Raw genomic sequence first — 21,846 nt, 5'->3', positions numbered from 1 at the left:
TTATTTGTTGTGTAAAGCGCTGGCAGATGAGCGTGTATGGATTTCTGTATATCAGGGCTGGAGTCGCTTTACAACAGGTTACATTTAGCGGAGATTACATTTTGAAACCTTTTGGCTTGTTTGTCATCTTGAATTTAAAACACTTAGTCAGTTTTTAGGGGGTTTCATGTGTTCAGCATGAATTTGTTGATGTGTTAAAGACAGATTTTGGTGCACCATCTTTTCTGCAAAATGTGTGCCTACTGTGTTTTCTACATGCTCGACATTCACATTTCGTCATGACAGGGAGTACCTCTACCACGCCTCTCCTTTTTTGCACCCTTCCCATCTTCGAGATTTCACTTTGCTCTGACTCTCTTGGGGGCATCAGCACAGTACTTTCTACTAGAGTGAGCCAGTCTGTACAGGCCAGGTCCAGGAACCATCCCACTAGTCTTAATCCCATCTATGTTCACCTTACATTTGTTTCTCATTTTCAGCTGCTTGAGGCACTCTCTCTGACTTTTCATTTAGTTCTGTCTTGTGTTCATCCTTTTACACTTCTCTGGAGTTCAAAAGACTTATTTCTGTTTTCTTGAAGAATACTGTGTTTGCTCCCAGGCTAGAGGAGAATACATCTGGCAAATTTAAAAGTGCCTCCTTAGTCCTGGGAGTCACTTAGTTGAGTCCAGTGACAATGAAGTTCCGGATGCTTTTGTACTTCTTTTTGGGAATTCCAGAAATTAGCATATCAGATCATTTCACAGGTGTGTGTGTCGCATTTCCCTTACTGTAGTGCCCACTTCTGCAAGGTAAGTAGTTTATGCAAACGTGCACACATCTACTCCTGCTTGAACCTCATACAGGTGTGCAGGGTGCCTGTGGCTTCTTTTCCCACTTAAACTACTGTCTGACTTAAGCAAGTTCAAGGCCTTTGCACCACACTACACGAATGGCCCACACCAGTCTCCACAACTCTCCAATAATCTCAAAGCATTGGACACATGTCTTTCTCACTCTTCCTCATGCTAGTCATGGCCCACTTACACAATTGTAATTGTCTCTTAAACCCTGCTATGGTCCTCAGTTTGGACCTCCCGTGAAAGGGCTATTTGGAGTGGGGGTAAATAGCAAAGGGCAGAGTCCTTGGTGTCTGGAGATATTGCTGCATCTTAACATCTCCTGACATTTTCTTACAGCATCTCCACATGCTTGTGGTGCAAGTGAGCCTCACTGCTACCAAGCGGCCGCTTCCACCCAGCAGCTGTGCACCAGCACTGCTAATACCTGCGTCTAAAAGTGAAACACTCCGATCACTTATGTGCTGTTAACTGATGTATGAGTTTACTCTTAAGAACTGTAGGACTTTTATGGTGTTGTTCATTATTTGTCTCATAATAGGGTAAGGCAAGGCTGTCTGCTTGTATGGAGGTATCTTGAAATTTTGATTTCACTTCTGACCAAGGGTGGCTTTTGTATGTGTGTATCAACACAATCATGAGACAGGCTATTACTGTTTAACCTCACAGGAGGGACAGAGGTTCTGTCATAAGGGTGCTTTGGGAGTTGGCCAGCACTGTGACCATTTCTTCAAAATTAGTTCTGTTTTTCCGCATTACCTCACGGTGCCTTGCTTACTCAATTTCTATTTATTTATTTTCTTTATTTATTTTTGGGGTTTTTGTAGAGCTTGCTTTGTGCAGCATGACTACCACTCAAGCGGAGTCTCTTGGCAAGTGTTACGGGACCAGATGTATTAGGACTGGATTTGAAAATTGCGTACTGAGTTTTTGCAAATCGTGTGTGATTTTAAGAATCGACGCATGTACTAATAGGTTAGTTTACAAAAAAAGGGAATTGCTAGGGGCATGAAAGCCCTGCCTAATTATTATTCCTTTAGGTAGTTTGCAATGTGCAACCCCCTTCGATTGACTACAATCACAGTGACGGTGGCCTGCAAGGGGCAGCTGACCAACATCCCTTTAATTGCATTTCAAAACAAAATACCTTTTTTTAATGCAGCCAAATTGCCTTATAGGAAATAGGGCTGCATTTTCTTTTCTTTTTTTATTTGAGGTTTACCATTTTGTAAGACTTTTAATAAGTATTAGCAGTTGTTTGATGGACCACTCCATACTCGAAGTTGCCATCATGATTCCCAAAGGGAAAGGAGTCCAAAGGGAACACCTTACCCATAGCAAACATTTACCACCCTAACTTCATAGACTGTAACTGATCAGTGGTTTTCAACTGTAACTGTGGTCACGAGCCATTAATACATACACTACAAACTCAAAATTTGAAAGGAACAACCAAAGCACACCTTTCAAATGGCATTTCGGTAGGAGCCAAAAACCAAATTTTGAGATTTAAAAATTATTTTACGAATTGCAAAATGAGATAGGACGTTTGAAAAAGAGATCTTTCGGTATTGTATGGGTTTAGTATTTTTCTTTACTAAAGCTGCGATTTTGTAAAACACAGGATTTTCATAATTCCTTTGTAAAGCCCACAGCTTTTACAAGAGCAGGTGGGCCTGAAGAATAAGTGAAGTCATGGCTAAGAGAAAAGTTCCAAGAAATGTGTTCTTGAGACTTGTAATTTGGATTCCAACCAATTCACAGATACAAATTACAGTCTAACCAAGATACTTGTTTAGACTATTTTCTTTTTGAGCTCACCTGAGGAAGAGGGTACTGTCCTTTTTAATTTCATTAGTGAAGGTTGGACAGGCTCAAAGCTAGAGGTAAGTGTTCTCTCCCCCCAAGTTGCAGAATGCCAGGGACCAGCTGCGACCCTTGCAGGTATGAGCGGTGGGGCAGGGCGGGGGGAATATCAACATACGACTGCGAGGGAATATTAATTACATTATTAATTTCTCCTCATGGTCGTATGGCGACCCCCCCCCCCCCCCTCTCCCCCCCGGGACTCACCACTCTTACATGCACGGACTGCAGCTGCCAGGGACCCTGTGAAGGTCAGTACTGCTCTCTGCCAGGGCCATACATATCATATCGTGACGGCGACATTGAGTACCTGGCAGCACCAGCTCCTCCTCCCCCCTTGACCTGATCCTCATTATCCCCCTGACCTGGCTTTCAAGCTTATACAATACAGGCCATTGTTAATCAAGACCTTTTGCAGATGTCAGAATGGAACAGAAACTTTAACCAACATCAATATATTTTGGTTTCATTCAAGTCCTCTCATCAGCCTTCTCGTTGAATTCCCATTTTGAAATAAGATCTACGGATGAGTGCCTGATTTGCCTTCCTTTGGATTTATTGTCAACGGATATTCTCTGTACACAATGCATGCTAGGATTTCTCTCTCTTTGGGAAAAGGGTGTCTACCCTCAGTATTTCTAAGTAGGAGGCTTGCAAAAAGAAATGTTCGTAGCACGTGTAGCTGTAGATACACATGCTGTGTATACTCCTGCGATCTAGTGTTGGGTTCGGTTGGACAAGTGCAAGTTGCTTTCGTTCAAAGAAGTCTTTTCGAGTCACGAGATATTGTGACTCCACCTATTTCAGGTAAGGCGCATGGGCATCGGCTTCATAGTCAGATTGCCTTTTTCCACCATCAGGTTCAGATGTGTATACGGGAGCTCTGGTTCAATGCCACTAAGTGTTCTCACCAGGTCTTCTGCACCATCCGTCACCAGTCCAAACAATCCCACTTTTTGTCAGTCTACCTTCTGGTGTTACTTCAACACTTTTCTTTCTTCATGGTCGATGAACTCTCACACCGAACTGTGCCCCTTCAAATCCATAACCCTCAAACCATTAAGAATGACCACGTAATAGAAAGGACTCCTTTTCGGTTCTGCCCATCCTGCCATGCCAAGGATCTCATGAAAGACTTGCACAAATGGTGGTATTCCAAACCTTCTACACCTTTCAAATGTAAAACACAAGAAGCTACCTTGCAGGTCAGACTTTTTAACTGGACTACAGGACCAAATTCATCACCCAAACCTTCAACTCTTGAGTTCTGCTACATGACTCCTGAAGTCAGACAATATGGACACTTTAATCTTCCTCAGGATTGTATGGACACTTTAAAGAAAGCAAAAGCAAAAAAGACCACCAAAAAGAACCTCCTATGCATTAAAATGGAAAATAATCTGAATATGGTGTCAATCTAAAAGTGGTATCCTTATTACTTCTTGAGAAGTACTTCCCCCATATTTGCTTCAGTTGGAAAAATCCAAACTTCAATTCTCTTCTATAAAAGTTCACTCAATAGCCTTAATGGCTTACAGAAATTTCTCCACATCAAGTTTCACTTTTGTTTAAATTCCAGTGTTTTAACGACTTTCTAGAATAGATCAAGAACTTTTTTACACCAGAAACCCATCCCCATCATGGCAACTAAATTTGATCCTCCGTAGACTAATGTGTTATCCTTTTGAACCTATCGCATTCATAGGGCCATATTACAGTATCTTTCATGGAAATGTTTTTATTGCAATAATATCAGCAAAGAGAGTTAGCGAAATTGAGGCTCTGTCCTAAATAGAACCTTTCATGATCTTTACAAACACATCCTTCTTTTTTACCAAAAGTAGTATTGGACCTCCACGTAATCAATTTATCACATTACCTGTGTTTTTTCTAATACTTCCACATCTGCGGAAATGTCTGTACATTCTCTTGACAAAAGGAGAGTGTTACGTTTTTACTTACACGAAATTAGAAAAACAAATTGTAGAGCTGTGTGAGGTAGTCTAGTGGTTGGGGGGCGGAGTCGTAGGAGGAGCAGGAACAGGAGGAGCCGGGGAAAGGAACTGGTCAGTTAGAGTAGGGACAGGGCAGGAGTAAGAGGCAATGAATAAAGCTCCAGTTTAGAGAAACACATGTGTCTGTGTTTATTGTAGCAGGATGCTACAGCTGGCGACGAGGGTGGGATCGAGCACCCTGTGTGACATGTGCCGATCCTGTGACGCTGCCCGACCCTGTGACCCTGTTCCCCGTCAGCGTGAGTGATAAGCCGGCCCTGAACCTCCATGACCGCGTGGAGCGGTAAATGCCGTGAATGAGCGTGGGAGCGCCGTCGCGCGTAGGAGGGTCGGAGCTCGCCCGTGTGTGGGGCTGGAGCACAAGAACAGAAGTGCCCACCGGGAGCTTACCCCGGCGGCAACTAGCCTGAAGCTCGCCCTGCGTGTGGGGCTGGAGCGTGGAGCTAAAAGCGCCTACCGAGTGCCCACCTCGGCGGCAGAAGCGCAAGTGAAAACGCCCACTGAGTGCCCACCTCGGCGGCGAACAGAGCGGAGCTCGCCCCTTGCCTGGAGGCTCGAGCGTGCCCTACGGAGCCCACCCGGCGGCAGTAGCAGTGAAGATCACCCACGTGTGAGGAGTGGACAAGAGACAACCAAAAGCCAACCGGGAGCCCACTCCGGCGGCAAGAGACGAAGGAAAGAAATCTCACCTGCAGCAGTGACTCTGGCGGTGGATCGCGGCTGAAAACGACGAGTGGTGAGTGGAAAACTGCAGCCCCGAGTGAATGTGTGGCTCCGGTCGAAGGAACGAGCAGAGACGACCAAAATCTCGTTGAAAACGAGATTCCCAGCGGCCATCTTGAAGTCAGGCAGCATTGGCCAATCCCCTGCGAGGGATCATCAGCGGCCATTTTGAAGTCAGGCAAAGAGCCTGAAACATCAATGAAGCACTGGGAAATGCACTAAAGACAGCAAACAACCTTTGGCAAGTGTAAAGGCAAACAAGCACAGGCTGAGGCAAGAGGCAAAACACATAAACAAGCATTGGCGACGGAAAGAGACAAGTATTGGCTAAGAGTAAACAAGCACTGATACATGCAAGTAAACAAGCAGTGATACATGCAATTAGACAAACATTGATACATGCAGATCAACAAGCATTGGCGAAGGTCAAACAAGCAGTGGCAAGGCAAACACACAAGCGTGGATAACAGCGCGTGAACAACAATGAACACGGCTTGGCAACTGAAACAGAACAAGCACGTGCACACACGAGAGTAAATCAACTAACAAGCACGGGCAACCACAAGAGTTACTTACCATACATGCGTTGACAAAAACGAATGTCAGCACGGGTGGCAACGTGGACATTGAGAAACGCAAACGAATACGCAGTGGTGAATGCACTAAAGCAACACGTGTCTGTACAATAAGAGGCACAAGCAAATACAAGAACCAAGCAACGACAACAGCACAATGGAACACGCATTAGCAAATGCAAGAGACAGATAACGACGACACTGAGCACAAACTGAAGAGCGCCGAAGAGAGAAGAGCTGCCGGACAGTACTGCAGAAGACCCAGAGGAGGGCAGTCCTACAGAGGACCCCGGAGAGAGCAGAACCATCCAAGCTCATTCGCCGACGCATACTTCGTTGGTTACAAAGACCATCAATCTCTAAGCAAACGACCAAACCAAAGACCTTGACCAGAATCTCCCTCTCTCATGGCGGGTGGAGACATAGCACGGCGGGTCACTCCCTACAGTGAAGTACCACCCCCGGCGATGCAGACTGATGATTGGATCTCGGATCTCAAACGACACCGGTGGCTCGAAGCACTAGAAGACTTCTTAAAGGCCAATGGTGAGCAAAGAGAGAGGAAGTGTCTACTACTACTCCTCCATTTGGTGGGTCCGGAGGGCCGATGCCCAATCAGGACATTCTCCAAGGAGGACACAGAAATCTATAAAAGACTCCAAAAGGAGCTCTGTGCTCATCTCAACGCACAGACAGATGTGGATCATAATCGCATGGCTTTCAATACAGCACGGCAGGAACCAGGCGAACCGCTGCCACATTTCATCACTCGTTTGCAAAGAATGGTACGAGGTTGCCACTTCAACACCTTCACAAATGAGGATGCGGTTCGACTTCGGATCGTTGAAGGTTGCACAAACCCTGACACAAAGCGTAAGATCCTGCAAGGGCATTGGTCGTTAAAGGAAATCATCAAGAAGGCCGAAATTGGAATGCAAATCAAAGCAAGAGAAGGATTGAAGGACGTGCACCTAAGCGCAAACCATCAAGATACCGAGGAAGATAGAACTCAGAAAACAAACAGAACTGAAAGGAGAGAGAGGGAAGGCAGACCAGCAAAAAGACAAAGGGAAAGACACAGTGACAATGAAAGTGACACAGATTACTCAGGGTCAGACTCCTCAACATCCGACTACTCGAAGTCAACCAAGGATTACTCGGAGTCAGATGACCCAGAGTCAACCATCCAAAAGACCGTTCCAAGAAGTTATTCACCTCCCAGGAGTTCCTCAAGGAGTCACTCAAGGTATGACACACAATGCTCTGATGGGGAAAGAGCATCAAGTGGGACAGATCGCACCCCTGGACAAGAGGGCATCCGGCACAGCAAGTGGGAGAGAAAGAATAACCATAGAAGAAGGAGTCGCACTGGTCAACACCGGAAGTCGGCGCAGGAACATCAGTCGACAAGCAGTGAAGACGAGTCCAAGGAAACATCTGGCCGAAGAACACATAAAACTCAAATCAGAAGTGTTAGAGCATCCAACAAGAGAGAAGGAGAAACAGGTCGCACAAGACGGACTGATCCTCCATCGCAACGAACCAAACAAGAAGACAATGAGGCAAAAGCTTGGGATCAAGCACAAGGAGCAAGCACAGGATCATCAAACAACCTCCCAAATGAGACAGCATTGAAGACGTTCCAACAAAGGCACACGGAGAAACATCTCAACGACAACTCAAAGGGGAAGAACAATTCGCCATGGACTACGGACTTCAAAAATCCATTACCAAAGACAGTTTCAGAGAAACGTTGGAAAAGGAAAGGGGAGAAGGATCTCTCTGACACTGAGTGCACATCTATCCGATCCTGGAGGTCGACAAAAGACTTCTCTGACCCAGAAAGCACGTCCATGGCCAGGAACTCCTCTGGTTCAGAGAGCGCGTCCGTCCGATCCTGGAGGTCAACAAGAGACTTCTCTGACCCAGAGAGCACAGCTGCTCGATCCCGTGAGTCGACCAAGTCATGGTCCCGACAACAGCCATGGCGTCAACCACCCGAACGCGCCATAGAACCAAAGGGCACCCTTCCTGTCAAGAGCAACATAACACATACTAAGGTCTCTGATTACTCAGTCACGCCACAAGACAATCTGTCATGTCAATCACAAACATATCCGGACATGGACCAGACACCGTCACCCCTGAAGGGGTCCGAAAGGCTGACTCAAAGGACCTATAAAAGGAAAACAGAGACAGTGGACCTTAGTCACCGGACGGGAAGGGACCTGCCAGCCATTCCGCAGAGAAAGCCGGACATGTCAGTAGAGAGAGATCATCAGATGAGTGAAAAACATGCCCATGCACAGATAGACAACGAGTTCGTCAGACAACCCGAGGTTGTGCATGAGTTACCGAACCAAACCAAGACAGTCTCGTCAGATAATACCGTACTGCCTGATGTGCATTGTCTTTTCCTCGACCGGAAAGACAAGAGGGGGGAAAGGTAGACGCAGGTGCCCATAAGAGGACCAGAACATTGTCCACTCATGAAAGGGACCGAGCACCCAAACCAACTGTTACACCACTAGAAGGAAACATGAGGACTGCTGACCGTGAGAGTGAACAGCTCACACGCATCGTGGTCAAGAGCGTCCTGATCAAGACACCGGAAAGAGTGACCAAAGCCAAACCCACCACTGACTCGACGCTACTGAGGCTTGAAGAACAGACCGTCCGCCAACCCGTGTGGTGGATTGAAGAACTGCGAACACTGAGGACATTAAGCTCACTTTGTTAAGAAGGGGGGAGATGTAGAGCTGTGTGAGGTAGTCTAGTGGTTGGGGTGCGGAGTCGTAGGAGGAGCAGGAACAGGAGGAGCCGGGGAAAGGAACTGGTCAGTTAGAGTAGGGACAGGGCAGGAGTAAGAGGCAATGAATAAAGCTCCAGTTTAGAGAAACACATGTGTCTGTGTTTATTGTAGCAGGATGCTACACAAATCAACTTTTTATCAACTACTGTCACAATAGACTAGGTCTAGCTACTTCAAAGCAATCCATTGCTAAATGGATAGTTGCTTGTATTACACCATGTTACCTAGTTGCTAATAAACCTTTACTAGGTAGACCGAAACTTCATTCCAGAAAAGGAAAAGCTGCCACTACTGCATGAATTAGAAATGTCACTATCACCGAATTTATAGAGCAGCAGCATGACAGTCAATTCACATGTTCACAAAACACTGTTGTTTAGATATTGATACCCAAGCTGAAGCTACGGTAGGACAGGATACTCTTAGATTTTTTTTAAATGAGTATAATTATATTCTTTGTCAGGAGCCACTTAACAATTTTTCTCCTAAGCTTGCTACTCTCTTCAAGCATTTATGACTATCAAATAAGATCCTATGATTCAGAAAAAAAGGTTATGTACCTGTAATCCTGGTTCTGCATTATAGGAATCTTCATTGAAGTCATAAACACCCCACCCTCCTCCCGGACTGCTGCAATGTTTACTCATGTCGAGATGTTGAGGCATAAAGACAACTGATATTACTTTTTTCTATACACTTTGCCTCGTAAAAAGGAACTGAGTGAGAGAGGCAAACTGCCAGTACAAAGGACCATATTTTCATACTGTCTGCATGATACTCAGCTATATAATGGTGTTCCGGAGTCCTCAAAATCGGCGGGAATTATTCAAGTGTTTATGACTTCAATGAAGATTCCTACAATGCATAACCATGTCTACAAGTATGTTGCATTTTCTTACCTATTTTGCCCTGATGAACAACCAGGTTGTGTGTTTTTGGTAAAATAGCAGGAAATAAGGCAAAGGGCCAATCCGAAGATGTTTCATAGGGGATCTCTGAGTACGAAAGGAGCAACTCCCTTTTACAGTATTTGGATTTGTGATATTCATAGCTTTCAAAGAGCAGGCTACGGCAGGGAAAACACTTGCATTAACAGTCTTAATCCCCCAGAAGCACTACCATGAATGCACAATGTACCATGCAAGGTGCTCCCCTCCTTCAATAAACAGGTAGTCATGCTCTTTTGCTGCTCACAAGGTTGAGCAGCCTTATCCCCATGTCCCAAAGAAACCAAGCTATTGTTCCTGTGAAAGGAAAAAGCAAAGAGATGGAAGAGTATCAGACATTTTCTGACGAGATGGACAAGCACACCCCTTCTCTGAGTCATAGTCTCCTTCCTCCTCTGATAATCTTTGATCGATTAAATGATCTATCTGGGAAGGCTCTCTGCCCACAGGCATACAGGGATTTTTTTATGCACCAAAGTGGCAAAAGTTATCTTTCCTATGGGTAACCGTACTGTCACATTTAATAAATTACCTGTATCTTCGCATTACATTACATTATCTGATATAGGGCACAATTGTCATTACCATAGCAAGATAGCACTGGTCCCTTGTCCGTCAGCAATGCCAAGCAGGATCCTCCGTGTGAATGGGTTGAGAAGGTGTATGGACAGAGGGCATCCTATTTGTGCAGAGATCTGCGTGATGGGTGAGGATGAAACACAAACATAATGGGATGGAATGCTTGCAACAGTGTCAGCCAATAGCAATCACTCGGACCGCTATGCAGCCCATCATTGTTTGCCCACTATGCCACTCCAGACTGAGACCAGCATATGTAAATCAAAGGTGCATCAAACACAATCTTATCTTGATTCCTCTCTCAATCACTTCAAGGTACTTTCTAAAACTGTTATTATCCTTTGTGTGGCATTGTAAACTTCGACCCTCTGAAGTGCATCTTTGCAAAACTGTGATTTGGGAGATCCTTTCACAAGGATCATTAGTTGTGACTCTTTCATCTAAAAGGATCACAATAGTTTTGTGAACCACATCTATTGGATAACATTGGCCATAGGACCCTATGTTAAAGTGAAATTATAGCCCCTGGGACACAAGAGCTACAGTGGCATTTGGGGTCCTTTCTTTGGCTTGGAAAGTGGTAGAGTGCAGGTTTTCTTGCCTTCAATTTCTGTGTAGTCATTTTTCCTATTGTCTATTATAGAGCTTTGCTTTTCTGAAGAAAGGGACTGACATGATTAGTAGTATTATTGACTGGTATTACTGTGTTAACTCTATTTTGAGTGACTGAACCTACATCATCTCCTTGAGCTCTGGCTTTCTAATGTTGAGAAAGTCAGTTGTTAAATGGAAGTAACTGGTCTCAGTCATTTAGAGGCCAACAGAACAATGGCCATAGAGCACTTATTGGTAACACCCACAATTATTCAAATTGTGCCCCAGAAACGTATGACTGTACAGGGCCCCAAGAACATATCTCACATCATTTGAAAAGTAAATAATTTCAAATTGGTGTTTGCTGCCTTTGCGGCTAATGGGTAAGAACAGGAGTTTAATGTCTTGATTGTCAGGGAGTAGATTTGTTTTTACTTTTTGTGTCTATCTACATCAAGTAATAGTCTATTATATAGATGTGGCTTTCACAAAAATATGAATTTGAATCAATTGTATAGGTGGGCATTGTAAGCCTTTAAAAATTACATGGTTTTGCATGAAGAACAACCCTTTCATATAAACATGGTTAGCTTTTGTGTGACAGTATATATGTGTTAGAATAAAGACGCGCAGTTGATTTGGCCTACCCTCGTGCTAGTGAAGGATTTCATACTGTACAAAACCTTAGATTCAACTTGGCATAATGTTGGGTTTCTTGGTTTTTAGAACTACCATAAGTATTATTTAGCATTTTTTAAATTATCCAATTAAGTGGTGACAAATTTGGAATACACAGAATGTGCAAAGGCAATTGGAAAGGCTACTACAAAAATTTTAAGGGAGTTGTGTTGAATTAGACTGAACTTTGATACAGTCAAAGTCATGCAAGCAGGACACAGCTATACAAAATAAAGAAACAAAAAGGGTAGAAGATTTAATTGAATGTCGTTTTTTTCTGCTGACTGCTACCAATTTAAAGCGTTAGAGCAGGGGAGAGGAGAGCAGTTGGCAGGTGTAAACATGGAGAGACAGTTGGTTGCAGCAAGCTGACCATGTTCGTGGTGTGTGAAAACAAGCATTCGCTGGATCACAGCAGTTCCAAGAAAGAGCAGAATGTAGTAGTAGACAAAACATCTAACATGAAAAATCAAGCTGATTCTCTATCAAGAAGACATATATAATGCTACATTCTATTAAGTGATAGAGGGGGCAGCTTTAGAGCAAATAGGTTTTTTTGACAATTTATTTGCTCATTCACTTCCAAATTGAGAATAAATATGATTTCTCACCACAGCTCACCTCAGCTGCACTTCTTACCCCAGACAACTGAGATTTTAGAAGTGCACTAAAATGAGGAGGTGTTATAACTGGCACACTATTGTGCTGGTGACACAACTGGCTATAGAGGCTTCTTAGTACTGTTGCTTTGTGTCCCCTACCTTCCTTATGCACCCTTGCCTTCAGATCTAGCCCATAGTGTAGGCAATAACTACCGCCGTAGTCTAGTTCTTCTGTCAGTCTTGCTCCATTGGTAGGGGAGAGTGGTAAATTAGTTTCATTACATAAAAAGGTAGACACACTTGATGTAGGAAGATATGTAAAAGGTATAAGGTAGGAAGTATGCTGAAATAACTTTGCACAATCTCCCAAAAAGTATGGTGGGATACAGTAGAGCTATATAATCATTTAAAGGGTATTAATTAACAGGAAAAGATTGCATTGTTTGATATAATAAGATCTTTGGTTAGAAAACAAACTAAAATGATAACCCAAGGTATAGGTATGTTTGTGAACATTTCAACTACCCCTTGAAAATACCTTCTGGTGAAGGTGGTTTATCTCCTTAGGGTTCAGCCATGGGTTTGATAGAGGGATGTGTACATTAGTATAGTGATTAGGTTCCGCCACAATAACACTTGTTAATTCATAAATATTCAAGTTGTGCGCCCTATTACAAGCTGTGTCTTGTTCTCATTCTATAACTTGCCTGATATTTCTCTGTTGTTTTTATTGCCAGATTTTTAATAGAACATGTTCTCATACCCTACTCTTGGTGAATATTCTTCCTCTTTCTACCATACAGAACTTTATTTGGAAGAACTCACTGACCGAGTTGAGGAGGTGGACATGGAGTGTCAGACTGATGCATTCCTGGACAGACCACCAACACCTCTCTTCATTCCAGCAAAGACCGGTGCAGATGTGGCCACTCAAATAGAAGAGGGCGAGGTAGAGTATGTGCTCCAAAGTTTACATTTATAGTTATATATTTTTTGCTTTAAACTTATACTTTTTTTTATGGCTTCCCCAGCTCTTTGACTTTGACATTGAGGTCAAACCTATGCTGGAGGTGCTTGTTGGAAAAACAATTGAGCAAGCACTTCTGGAAGTTATGGAAGAGGAAGAGTTGGCCAACCTTCGTGCGATGCAACGGGCATTTGAGGAACTGCGTAATGCAGAGCTAGCAGAAGTTCAGCGTTTGGAAGACAAGGAAAGGAGGCACAGAGAGGAAAAGGTGGGCATATGCTGCGCTTTTTAAATCTATGTAGCTAAAAAAACAGTATGAGAATAAAATAGATTTTTTTTTTTTTCATATGACACAAGATTTTGAAACCACCTCCTAGTGGCCATAAGACTTGCTTCTTTATGGGTGTTCATCAGTATAGGCCTCAAAACCAACTCAATCTTCCTTCCTACCCTCCTAGACTGTATCTAATTCCCTCTAACACTCCCCACTTTGCAATGTTGCGTTTCTGAGCCCTTTTCTACTTGTACTATCTTTACTGCCCTCGGTTAACATTGTAAATGTGCCTGTATGTCTCCTTATCCTCAAATGTTGGTCATGAAGCTTGCTATTGTGTGCGCCCCCCAATGCCTGTGTGAACTAGGTATGTACTTTTTAAATACCCCTAACATGATGAATAATTAACATGAAAGCTTGCTAGCTTGATTCTGATTAAACCAATTGTTATAAAAGTAAAATATTTAGCCATATTAGTCTGAGTGAGGTTTAAGCACCTAAAAAGTGACAATTACAATCTACATTGTTTTTGCCAGACAACTGTGAGCCAGTGGTCTCTACGATCTGCTCTACAGTTGCTTGAGTTCGATTTATCAGGTCAAGACGTGTCACTCTCTGTGCCAGTTAGTTGTGCAGCCCTAATCACGCAGGGGCTGTAAGACTTGCATTATTGACTCTGAAACGTGCAGCAGCATCAGAAGTTACTTTCCCTTCTTTTGCCTCGAAATACTAATCTTCACTTTTTTTAAATTTTTTTTTTTTTATAATAAAGAAGAAAAAAATACGGGAGGGAACTCTTCATTAGAATGCCCACCACTCTAGAGCCAGAGGTAAAAGCGGCATGGGCGACTAAATGATAACCCCTCCTATTCATGGTCCGACAGGTGTTACCTATTAAGTGTGTCTCTTGGAGGAGTTTCACATCAGGGGACAGACGTTTCAACATTTGCAACACAATCTCACGTTCTATCCTATCCCCCAACCCATTCACGTTCCAACTAAGTAGTTTCAGTCCCCTTCCCGCCATCCCAATAATTTAGACCGATCCTTCTCTCTCCAGAACTCGGCATTTCAATCAGTCGATAAAACAGTACGTTGCCTCGCAAAAAACACAAACACACAAACCAGGACCCCCCCACCCCCAACCATAACCCGTTACAAGACCCCCCACCCTGCACCCCTGCGTAAGCCTAAAAAGCCACCCCAACTTGCAGTGTGCCTGTCGCCCTAGCATCAAACTAAACTACAAAAAGTAAAAAAGAGGAGGAGAAGACCCACCATTAACCCTGCCACCCCCCCAATTTTCACAGTGTCACTGTAGTTCAAGCAGAAAATATAGCGAACCACTGTCTGAGGCCAGCACAATCGAGATCAAAGGCCGAGCGCCTACTCCTGTTCCTCCGATCTGCCCTCCGCTCCTCTAGACTGTCCATCTTGTCCACGCTGATTGGGCAAAGTGTCCTGCCAGTCCCCCACCACCTCAGGACGATCAAAAAAGTATGTCCGCTCCTCAAATTCGATTCTCAGTTTGGCCGGGAAGAGCATCGCATATTTTAGACCCAAGTCTCTCAGCCTCCTTTTGACACCCATGAAACTTAGTCTCTGTTTCTGGACCGCCTGCGTGAAGTCCGGGTAGAAACTCACAGTAGTATTTTCAAATTTCGTGGGCCCACCCACCCGCGAGGCCTGCAGACTTGCATCTCGATCTCTGATATTGAAGATACTGGCAATGATAGGCCGCGGTGGGGCGCCCAGCTTTGGTTTACCACCCGGAACTCTGTGGGCCCGCTCAACAGTAAAAACCTTGCTCAGTCCTTTAGGTGCGAGATGGGAGACTACGCGGTTTTCCACAAAGGGGTCCGCTGCAGGATCTTCCACTTTTTCCGGGACCCCGATAATGCGGACCTTATTATGCTTAGCTCTTCCCTCGAAATCCTCCAGACGATGGGCAAGGAGTTCGTTGGATGTTCGCAAGTTGCGGACCTCGGTCTGTAAATCAGTGACGTCCCCCGTCAAGCTAGCAGTCTTGATGTCCAAAGACTTGACCTTCTCGTTCGTTTTGGACAAATAAGTTTGAATCAGATTGACTTCTAGAGCCACTGTGTCCAACTTGGGAGCGAGGGTCTCCATTTGCTGTCCGAGGGAGACTTTACTCCCGTCAATGGAGGCCATCACGTCTTGCAAAGTTAGTTCCGTTAACGAGGCGGGAGCGCCCCCTGTGTCTTCCATCATTTTACCCAATCCAATGGGGGATCCCTTTATTTGGGCGTACCGATCCATGTTGTTGGACTGGGTATATCCACCTCGCCGCGTAGTCTTAGCCTTTGTCTTGTCTCCATCAGTTTTGCTTGCCATCGCGAATGACTCGACCCTCGAGGCGGGTGCTTCTCGACGAGATATAGCAGCACAAAGTCTTTAAGACAGAGGAGCAGTGGCAGCCAGAGGGGATAGGCCAGGCTTCTGTCCTATATTGCAGTCAGATGAACGATCTAACGTGCCACGTATAACAATAGCCTCCAGCCCAGGGGGACATCGTCCGGCGAGATCACCAAAAACGAAAATGAAAATCAATCTGACCGCCAGTCCGTCCCTCCTCAGGCCGATGTTGATCAATTACTGCACGGGCATCATGCCAACTCGAGCCCCGGGCATCACTACGATGTAGGCCGCGATCTTCAGAACGTCGTATCTTTGGTTCCCGGTGTCCGATTCAAAATCTGACTGCAGGTTTCGCCTCCCCTGTGGTTCGTCTATACGAATTCGTCGATGAAGGTCAGGATATATTACAGGATAGATGTGGGAGGTAGCGAGGGTCTCGGGAGCCCTGTGCTCACGCGGCCATCTTGGTTGCGCGCGAAGCTCCTCCCCCTAATCTTCACTTTTAATGTCCTTATTTAATTTGTCCCCAAATATTTCAACCCCTGAAACGCATTACATTTTAAATTGTGCCTCAATTGTAATTTTGTCTCATTTTTATTTCCGAACTAAAGGAAAACTATATTACCAACTTTCACCTTCTCCCTCCATGTCACATCTCACCCTTTGGTTGTGGCTTTTCTTATGCTTGAGTGCACTAGCCTGCTCTTCCTTTCTTGACATCTGCTTGTCCTCCCACTACCCCACCACCTCTCTCTCACAGACTCTACAGTCATCCCATTATCATGGTCAAATGTCTATGTCACTTGGAAGATTTTTATGTTTTTTGTGTGAAATTGGGATGGTATTTGAAATGTAGGGTTGGATTAGGGGATTCAATTTTTAATCTCTAAATGGCATTGGCTGGTAACACTTTGCAGTGCAGTTTAGTTTCGTCTGCATTTTGGTGGGCAGAGAACCTTGTATCGTGAGCCCGGCCCGCATTGAGTCCACTTAGAGGTTAAATAAAAGATGCTTGTACCTGGATACAACCACGGGGGGGCACCCCTGACTCTTGCAAGTATCAGAAGAGAACTTAGTAGTTTAAAAGACAAACAATAAAATGCAAAATAAAGAACCACAGTTTTCGATTAGCCCTCTTGTGATGTCAGCAATGCTTGGTTTGTAAAAAACATAAGTGCCAGGGCGTTCGTCAGGAGGTTTACTGCAGCTTGCATCACACATTGCCTCTGCCAGTGCTACTATTGACAGTAACAACACAACTAGTAACCATCACACTCCTCCAAGTGTGCCAATTCGGACTATTTCTGGCCCCCAAAGCCAACAGAATTCCTTGGGCAGTAGGTAGCAGTCATTTTTAATGTATATTGAATTTATAATTGTAACTGTTGTTGAGGTCCTCTCTAAATTTGCCAGACAGTTCCACCTATTGGCAGACTCTCACAGGCACTGGTGTTGAAAGTTAAGGGCAGGTGCCAAGCACCGGGAAACACCAGCTCAAATTAAGCACTAGATGTCAGGAAGCTATGTCCTTATGTCGCACTGTATGTATGGTGAATGTTAGTATTTGTTTTCTTTTTTTTAACCTTTGGGCCTTGTCCCTTTTAGCTTTTTTTAATGCTGTGACTTTATCAGTTTATCTTAGAAGTATTATTCCTTGTTTTATTTATTCATATATAATTTGTAGTGGAACCATGCTAAGGATGTCCTATGCTTTGTATTGTATTTTATTTGGATACTTTTGTGATTTTCGAGAAAAATCGAAAAAGGTTTTTACCACTACTACTATGTTGCACTATAGTGTTTACGACATGTGCAATAATTGTTTTAGAATAGCAGATTGGAGTTGGCACTTTGGGGAATTAATTATTAGATATATATGCAAAGAAGATGTCCATGCTTTTATTCTGAGCAACTTGTATGGGCCAGCACAGTCTATCAGCTTCTCATGGAGTTAAGCCACTGGAAGATAACTAGTAAGCTTAAAACTTAAAACTGGCTAGGAGAGATGTGACAGCTGAAGAGCAAGAGGTTCTTCTCAAAACTGTCAAACAAGTGGAAGTTTCATGACAATATGGGGAAGCTACATAGAAATATCGGTTTGTTTATAAATGACTAGTGGAGGTTACTTGAGGAAAAAAGCCTTCTGGTACATTCAATCATCTTCAGGTCCTCATTTGCTAAACATACACAGTTGATATAATTTGATAAAATTCAAAAATGTTCATTGAATTATTTTTTTTTTTTTAAACTACTCTTTCTTCAGGAACGCCGGCGAAAGCAACAGAGGGATGCGCTAATGAAAGAGAAAGAGACCGCCGAAAAAATTGCAGCTCGTGCCTTTGCCCAGCGCTACCTGGCTGATCTTATTCCATCTGTGTTTAGCAATCTTCGGGATAGCGGCTACTTCTACGATCCAGTGGAAAGAGGTTGGCTCTTTTTTCTATCACAGCAACCATGTCAACTCTCGTCATTTGAAAGTAGAGCTGAATAAACTCTATGGTCTCTTGAGCTAATGCTTGTTGAACATCCATACAAAATATTGGGTACAAGCGCACAATATTATAAGATTGGATGGTACTTGTTTGTGCAACATCTATCTCCACAACTGCTGCATTACCTGTATGTTGAGCAATGTGAATCATGTACGTTGTATACTTTGAGTGGGGAGCAGATAATACAGGTATGAAATTGAAGTATAAGTGACCATTTCCTAGGAAGTACAAGTCTATAGAATTTCTGGGATTGAATGGATGTCGGACTTGAAGTCGAGGTGGACTACAAAAAGCATTGTATGCATCAAGACGAAAATGAAAAAGATCTTGACCCCTATTCACATATTGTTTACTCTTACATGCCTGTGTGAATTGCCCTGAAGTATCTAAAAGGGAATAAAATGACAAAAGTCAAGGCATTTTCATATAGCACTTGCACTAACCGAAAGGACTATGCTCTCTTCACACTTTTACTAAGAGAGTTAGCCTTTTTGTTACCAATTCACAAAGGCATGTAAGAGTACTCAAAAGAGTACTTCTGTAAATCTACTTCCTATTCTCAGAAATACTTTTGTACTTCATAGCTGTCGTGAATTGCTTTCTCCGAACACTAGGCAAAAGTTATCATTTTGTACACCCTTTTCTTTCGTCTTTCGTTAAGTAGGTAATCACATAACTCAGCCTAAATTTGTTCTTTTGATGGTGGTAATTCATCACACACTGCGTCAGATATGCTGGCAGCATTTAAGCGCCAATTTTCATCCTATATTTTTGAAAAGTGCATTTTGAAGTCTGACCTTGGGACAGCCTTAGCTGTCTTGCCAGCCTCTTGCTTTCCAAAAACTCATTATACAGCTTATAGTTCTACATACTTTGGAGAATAGATAACTGTTAAAGTTCTAAAGCCATGAAATATGACTGATCATTTTGACATGACTGGCTGAGCCTTCACTATACTCTCCTTCAGTTGCATATTGTGTAAGTGCTGATTACGTTATATAATGAATTTCGGATTAACACAGTAGCACTTTGGGCTTTTAATGACACGTAATAACCTTAATATCCTGTGTATATGAATGTATATGGGTGCGCTTCTGCGTCTTGGAATTTGATATTGTACTATACTGCGTGATTTGCTCAATGGGGTTTAATATGGAAGCACCTCCACACTGTGGGATTTCAGAATGCACTATACAGCATGAATTTGCACGATGGGATTGAGCAGCCCCTTGCATGAATACACATCTGAACTTTGAGCCCTTAGAATGCACATTACATTATGTACCTATAGGGTACAATTCATTGTATATTAAATGATGTGCAATGACAGATATTTCATCATGCAAGAATAGAGCTGGATAAATTGGTATATTATGACTTACCTGTAAAGTGCAATGGCGACATCTCGCATGTTGAGAAAAGGAGACAGCAAAAAAACTAAACATAATGAGAGTAGAACATTGTCAGTGTTACAGGCAATTGGCAGTGATGTTCAACTATTGGAAATTAACATAATGGCAAAAAAAAATGTGTAAATAATTTTTGGCAAACTTGAGAATCCATGTTATGACATTGAGAGCAAAACTGTAGGAGGCAGATTATGCTGGAGCCATTATAAAAAGTTTTGGTGTGCTAATTAAATTAAAGAAAAATTTATGTTAGACATTAGAAGTGAAATTGTTTTGATGATTAAATTCTGCGGACGATGGAAGAGACCTGAATTAATGCTTTGAGAATATGTCAAGTCCAGTTTACGATTATCATGTTTCTTTGACGGTTGCATATTCTGTAATAATTCCGTAATAATTAACATGGAGATGCTGATCTCTGCTTTTATTTCTACTTTAATTTTATATTTATATATTTTTTTGTGAAAGATAATTTTTTACTTCGTTTTTTCTGCAGAGATAAGCGCATCTTCCTAGACAGTAGCATTTTTACTTTATATTTCTTTCAACATTATATTCATGTTATTGCTTATAGCAAACCTTTTTCTAAAACGAAATAAAATAAAATCACAGTCCTGCCAAGGCCAGACATTTGGCTTCTCAATGCTTGTTGGACAGTATGCTACCAACATTTAAAGTAAAAATCTTGAACACAAACGGGTCGGTCAACCAGTGATAGGTGCTAGTGATGTGCATTATCATCCTGCAGCATCCTCTTTGTGCGAAGATCAACATCAGATTTAGTATGTAAGAGAAGCTTTCACACACCTGGGGATTACGTATATCCCCTACTCGCAAAATGAAATCCTTTGTCTAAGGATTTAAAATCGATTTGCTTGCGGGCTTGAAAAAGTAGATCGTCACAGAATAAGTTATGCTATATCAGATGAAAATGGTCTTGGAGAGAAGAAAAATTAATATATACTTTCTGCAGTGACTGCCAGTGCTATACTGCAAATCATTCCATTTTAGATCAGCAGACATTGAAAGAGAATGACTTGCAGCCAAAATAAAGCAGTCGGGAAGACCGTGTTCTTTTGCACTAATCTTGATCTAAGCCAGAGCATAACTGGTTGTGAATAAATGGGACACAAAGAAATGAAAGTGAGAGGGGTAGGGCTCTATTGCTGCCTCTTTATTTTCTAAATAAGCCCCTGATGGTTTGATTTGGAGGTCAAGATGGGAGAGGGTTAGTCAGTAACAAGGAGGTTATCCTAGGCTGCTAGAGCAGAGGGTCTGCCTGTCTGATCTCAGGTGGCACAGTGAAATGTGCTCTTACCATCTTTGGGATAACTGAGCGGGTGAATTGGCTTTGGGTATATCAAGTCTAAAGCCTTAGCAAGAGGTGATAAGTGAAATCCAAATGTTACATGCGTAATCATGCTTTATGTTTATGTGGTGAATATAGGAAATTACCATCTTTCGCGTTGTGGAACCCTGATTTTTACCCTTTCTGTTTTTGCAGGCTGTAGAACTCTGCGCACTTAACCCCTGCTAACCAGTAGCAAAATCCTTGTGTCCGCCCTTTTAGAAGGCTTGAATTGTCATAACCCAAGTTGATATATTTAAGTTACCTATCACTGCCTAGTATATCATACCAGGAGTACACAGAGCCTGTAAGTTAACTGCCACTAGTGGATTGCAGTACCTAGTGTGCCATCCATTACAGTGGCAGTGCAGACATGACTTCTGGCATAAGAGTGAAGCCTGACTGGAGCAGTTGTAAAACTGCGATTCGACACGTCAAAATAAAACATTTTGACAGGTCTAAAGCTTCCTTATAAATAATATGTCACCCAGAGTAAGCAAGTTATACCTGCTCAAGGCCATAGCTACAAGGGGGTTGCGTTCATGTTAGTTTAGTGACTTTAGTGACTCACCCTGACAATGGTTATGCTTATTACTTAAGGTGGGCAGTCAGCCCATTAAATTATCTTTTGATGCTATGGTTTCTCGAGCTTTTCCGCGTTTGCAAACATTTGAAAGATATTAATATTATTAATGATTCAAGGTGTGCTGAGTAAATATTATGCACTGCAGCTGAATACACCTCCTA

At 43.0% G+C, this 21,846-nt stretch overlaps 1 protein-coding gene across 1 annotated transcript in view; it reads left to right on the top strand.

The window, feature by feature from the left end:
- RSPH3 (radial spoke head 3) overlaps positions 1–21,846 on the top strand; it is a 135,133-nt gene that overhangs the window by 81,412 nt on the left and 31,875 nt on the right. The window contains exons 4-6 of the mRNA XM_086927327.1: positions 13,034–13,179; positions 13,262–13,465; positions 18,114–18,276. Of these exons, the coding sequence (XP_086783453.1) occupies positions 13,034–13,179; positions 13,262–13,465; positions 18,114–18,276 (513 nt within the window). The remainder of the gene's footprint in view (positions 1–13,033; positions 13,180–13,261; positions 13,466–18,113; positions 18,277–21,846) is intronic.

The sequence above is a fragment of the Lissotriton vulgaris genome, chromosome 6 (assembly GCF_964263255.1).
Source record: "Lissotriton vulgaris chromosome 6, aLisVul1.2, whole genome shotgun sequence".
Taxonomy (NCBI): Eukaryota; Metazoa; Chordata; class Amphibia; order Caudata; family Salamandridae; genus Lissotriton; species Lissotriton vulgaris.
The sequence above is the reverse complement of the archived record's forward strand: the minus strand, read 5'-3'. Positions and strand labels throughout refer to the sequence as shown.